The following is a 3,268-nucleotide window of genomic DNA, read 5'->3' as shown; positions in this document are numbered from 1 at the left end:
CCTAATGCCCTCCTACATAAAACTATATGTAACTTTTAGTCCACTCAAAAGAGATTCCACGGCTGGAGTCCCAAACAAAGGAAGGAACGCACACAAAGGTTGAACTTGTTAGGATGGTGTCTTTCTTTTTATCAACTATGTCACTAAGTTACCTTTGGGTAGACGTTAAAGTGGAACAAAGGCAAAAAAAAAAAATATCTATATGATGCAGTCTGACAGTAGGACTAACACAGGAGTTTTTGTTTTTCCCCGTAACCTAGTCTTATAACCTGTTTATCCCACCACTAGATCCATTTTTTTCCCACTTTCTTTAACAGGCCAGGATAAACAGAAAAAGGGACAGATACAGTGGTTGGGCCAAACCATACGACACTGCTGGGGGTGCTTAGAACAGTTGGCTTTTATTTCCAAAAAGGAATTATTGTAACTGCTTAAAGAGTGTTAGCTGGAGTTGGGCTTTCTTTTACTTAAAGTCCATCAAAGACTACCTTGTAACAATGCTTTTAATCCCAAAATGCTCAATTCTAGGTCTCTACAATGTCGTTACTTCACCTCCCGGTGTTAGCTCCATACAGGTCCATCCTCACCAGCCAATGTACTCCAAAAAGATCTGAGACAAGTGATATGACTTCTTTGAAATAAACTATTAAGTGGAGGATATTGGAGTGCGGTGCATGCATCTCTTGGCACAGTGGTTTCCAAACTTTCTAAATAAAAGCAGGAAAATAAGGCCCCAGAGTTGGTGGTCACATGGGAGTAAAAATGACCCTGCACCTATGGGCAGTGAGGGGAGGAATTGTTAGTGTTGGTGTCATTGTTGGTGTTAGTGGAAAGAATGGTGCCTTATCATTGGTGTCAGTGGGAGTTATTGTGCCCCATTGTTGGTGTCAGTGGGAGTTATTGTGCCCCATTGTTGGTGTCAGTGGGATGAATAGTCCCCCATAATTGGTATCAGTGGAAGGAATTGTGCCCCATTGTTGGTGTTAGTGGGAGCAATAGTGCCCCGTTGTTGGTGTCAATGGAAGAAATGATGCTCCATTGGGGGTGTCAGTGGTAGAATTATGCCCATCAATGCTGTCAGTGGAAGGAATAGTTACCCAAGTGCCAATTAAATGCATGTAAAGGGACTCATCCAGCCCATGTGTCACAGTTTGGGGAACACTGTTTTAGGGTGACAACTCTACTGTACGATTTCACTGCAGAACAAACACAGCGATGGTTGTAATAATGCTAGCACCAGACTTCATTACATGTGTAATTGTGTAGTTTGCTTATAGTTCCTTTTTTTTTCTTTCAAGTTTCCCTTTTTAAATGGTTTTACATAATTTGGGAGCGTTGGGGACCGTTAGTCAAACACAGAGACCGATTACTATCTCGGTCCAGCCCTGAATACAGGTTCCTAAAATCATCAAGCAGGCTGTTTAAGAATTAGAGAGTTCATCAAGGACCAGCGAGGGGATAAGAGCCCTTAAAAATGGACCTCTTCAATTATAGCGGGAAAAGGCAAAAAAAGGGGTCACATGACAACTGAAATAATGCTGCAAATGTGAATTCTAAAGAAGGACGATAATGAATGAATTAGGGGGTTTCTAGTGCGGATCCGCTTCTAAAATTCTCCAGGTTCAGAAGAAGTGACCCAAAACATGTATACAGTTCTAAATTCAGTTGGTGCATGGAGATTCACTTTACCGTCTGCTGTAAAAAAAAATCAGGTACCTGATTGGCTCCCATGAGCATCAACTAAACAGCTCCATTTTCTATGCTCCACTTTTCACAATTCTGCTTTTTTTTAGTCAATGATTCATTGTTTTTCCTTCACAGCTCCTGTATTTCCTGCTGAGCGCCCTCGGCATTATCATCTGTGTCCTAGCTGTGGCCTTCGCAGCTCACCATTACACCCAAATCACAAAATACTCCTGCAAGATGGAGGACAACTCTTGCCAGTGCACGCTGGACCCTTCCGACCCTCTGAGCCGTACTTTTCTCTACAAGACTGTGGCCGACTGCACCATGGTCACCACCACCATCAAACTCCTCTTCCTTCTGCAGATCACGCTGAACTTACTCCTGGCCATGGTCTGCCTTGCTACTTGTTTCATCATGTGGAAGGACCGCTACCAGGTGTTCTACTCGGGCACCTGGTTTCAAGGCTCCTCCACCAACGAGACCCCACAACAGAAAGTATAGCATCTTGCATGGAGGACTCTGAAGAATTCTGACTCTACCTTCCTGCCAGAATTGATGTCAAGTCAGATTTACACAAAAGCTGGGATTACAGCAGGCAGTGCAATTGCAATGGGGCCTCGTGGAGAGGGCCCACCCAAACTTAATGTTATAATACGTTTCCTCCATTTCCAATGACCACCAAAACAACTGCCATTTGTAACCTCCCCTTAAGCCATTTAACAGTCTGAAGTTTCAGTTCTGTCTCTGCAGGAAGGGAGTCATCTGTTGCTGGGTGACCACCTATGCCTTATTCTTCCATAGATGACCACTACAACGGCAAAAAAATATATTGTATGGCCATTTCTGATAGAAGCCTCTCGAATGTAACATTGAACAGAGGCTTCAATGTTTACACATCTCCAAGCCGAGTTCACTTTTTCCAGGGCAGTTGTGTTTTTTGGACCCCGGAGGGGCGGAGTGTTGGGAAATGGGAGTGGTTTCAGATGAATATTGCTGTCGCTGAAAAGATTTGGGAGGGGTCTGAGTGTAAGGTTGACTCCTAGTTAATGAATTACCGGCCTGTTCAATAAAAATGGGACTTGCTTCCAATTTGAAAAGAGGTAATTTTACAGTCTTTTGCTTTCTCACGATAGGGGGCAACCTTAATTGTGTGGTGGTGTTCAAAACCGAGAGGTGAAATGTTTATTCTAAGCAAAATAATATATTTTATCTACTTTATACTCACGAAAAACCTTCAGCCTGAACTTTAAAGCCATATCTATGCTCTGAATTGTATGCATGGGCTACTACCAGGGTTGGGTCAACGTGGTGGTGGCCTCAACTGAAAGGTTTGACGGGCAAAAAAATGACGAGCAATAATAAACAGGTGGTTTTTGAAATGAGCTGTATTCGGGATTTTTCTTGATACCTCCTTTGTTTTCTATAATAATAACATATTGTGAGTTAAAGCCTAACTACGGCCATTTGTTTGCTTTTAGTTTAGGATGGCGTGTGGTCACTGGGACAGGAAGTGAGAGAGGAGCTGCAAAGTGAACACAGGAAGCAATCAAATGAGGAAAGAGATTCTAGCCCTTCCCTCTTT

General features: G+C 42.9%; 1 protein-coding gene across 1 annotated transcript in view; it reads left to right on the top strand.

Annotated features, from left to right (window-relative positions):
• Positions 1–2,557, top strand: part of SSPN (sarcospan) — a 23,433-nt gene extending 20,876 nt beyond the window's left edge. Inside the window, exon 3 of the mRNA XM_018556076.1 lies at positions 1,822–2,557. Coding sequence (XP_018411578.1) covers positions 1,822–2,187 — 366 coding nt within the window. The 3' untranslated portion in view covers positions 2,188–2,557. The remainder of the gene's footprint in view (positions 1–1,821) is intronic.
• Positions 2,558–3,268: the final 711 nt, after the last annotated feature.

Source organism: Nanorana parkeri, unplaced genomic scaffold, assembly GCF_000935625.1.
Source record: "Nanorana parkeri isolate BGI_ZX_2015 unplaced genomic scaffold, ASM93562v1 scaffold224, whole genome shotgun sequence".
NCBI lineage: Eukaryota > Metazoa > Chordata > Amphibia > Anura > Dicroglossidae > Nanorana > Nanorana parkeri.
This window is presented reverse-complemented; position numbering and strand designations above follow the sequence as displayed.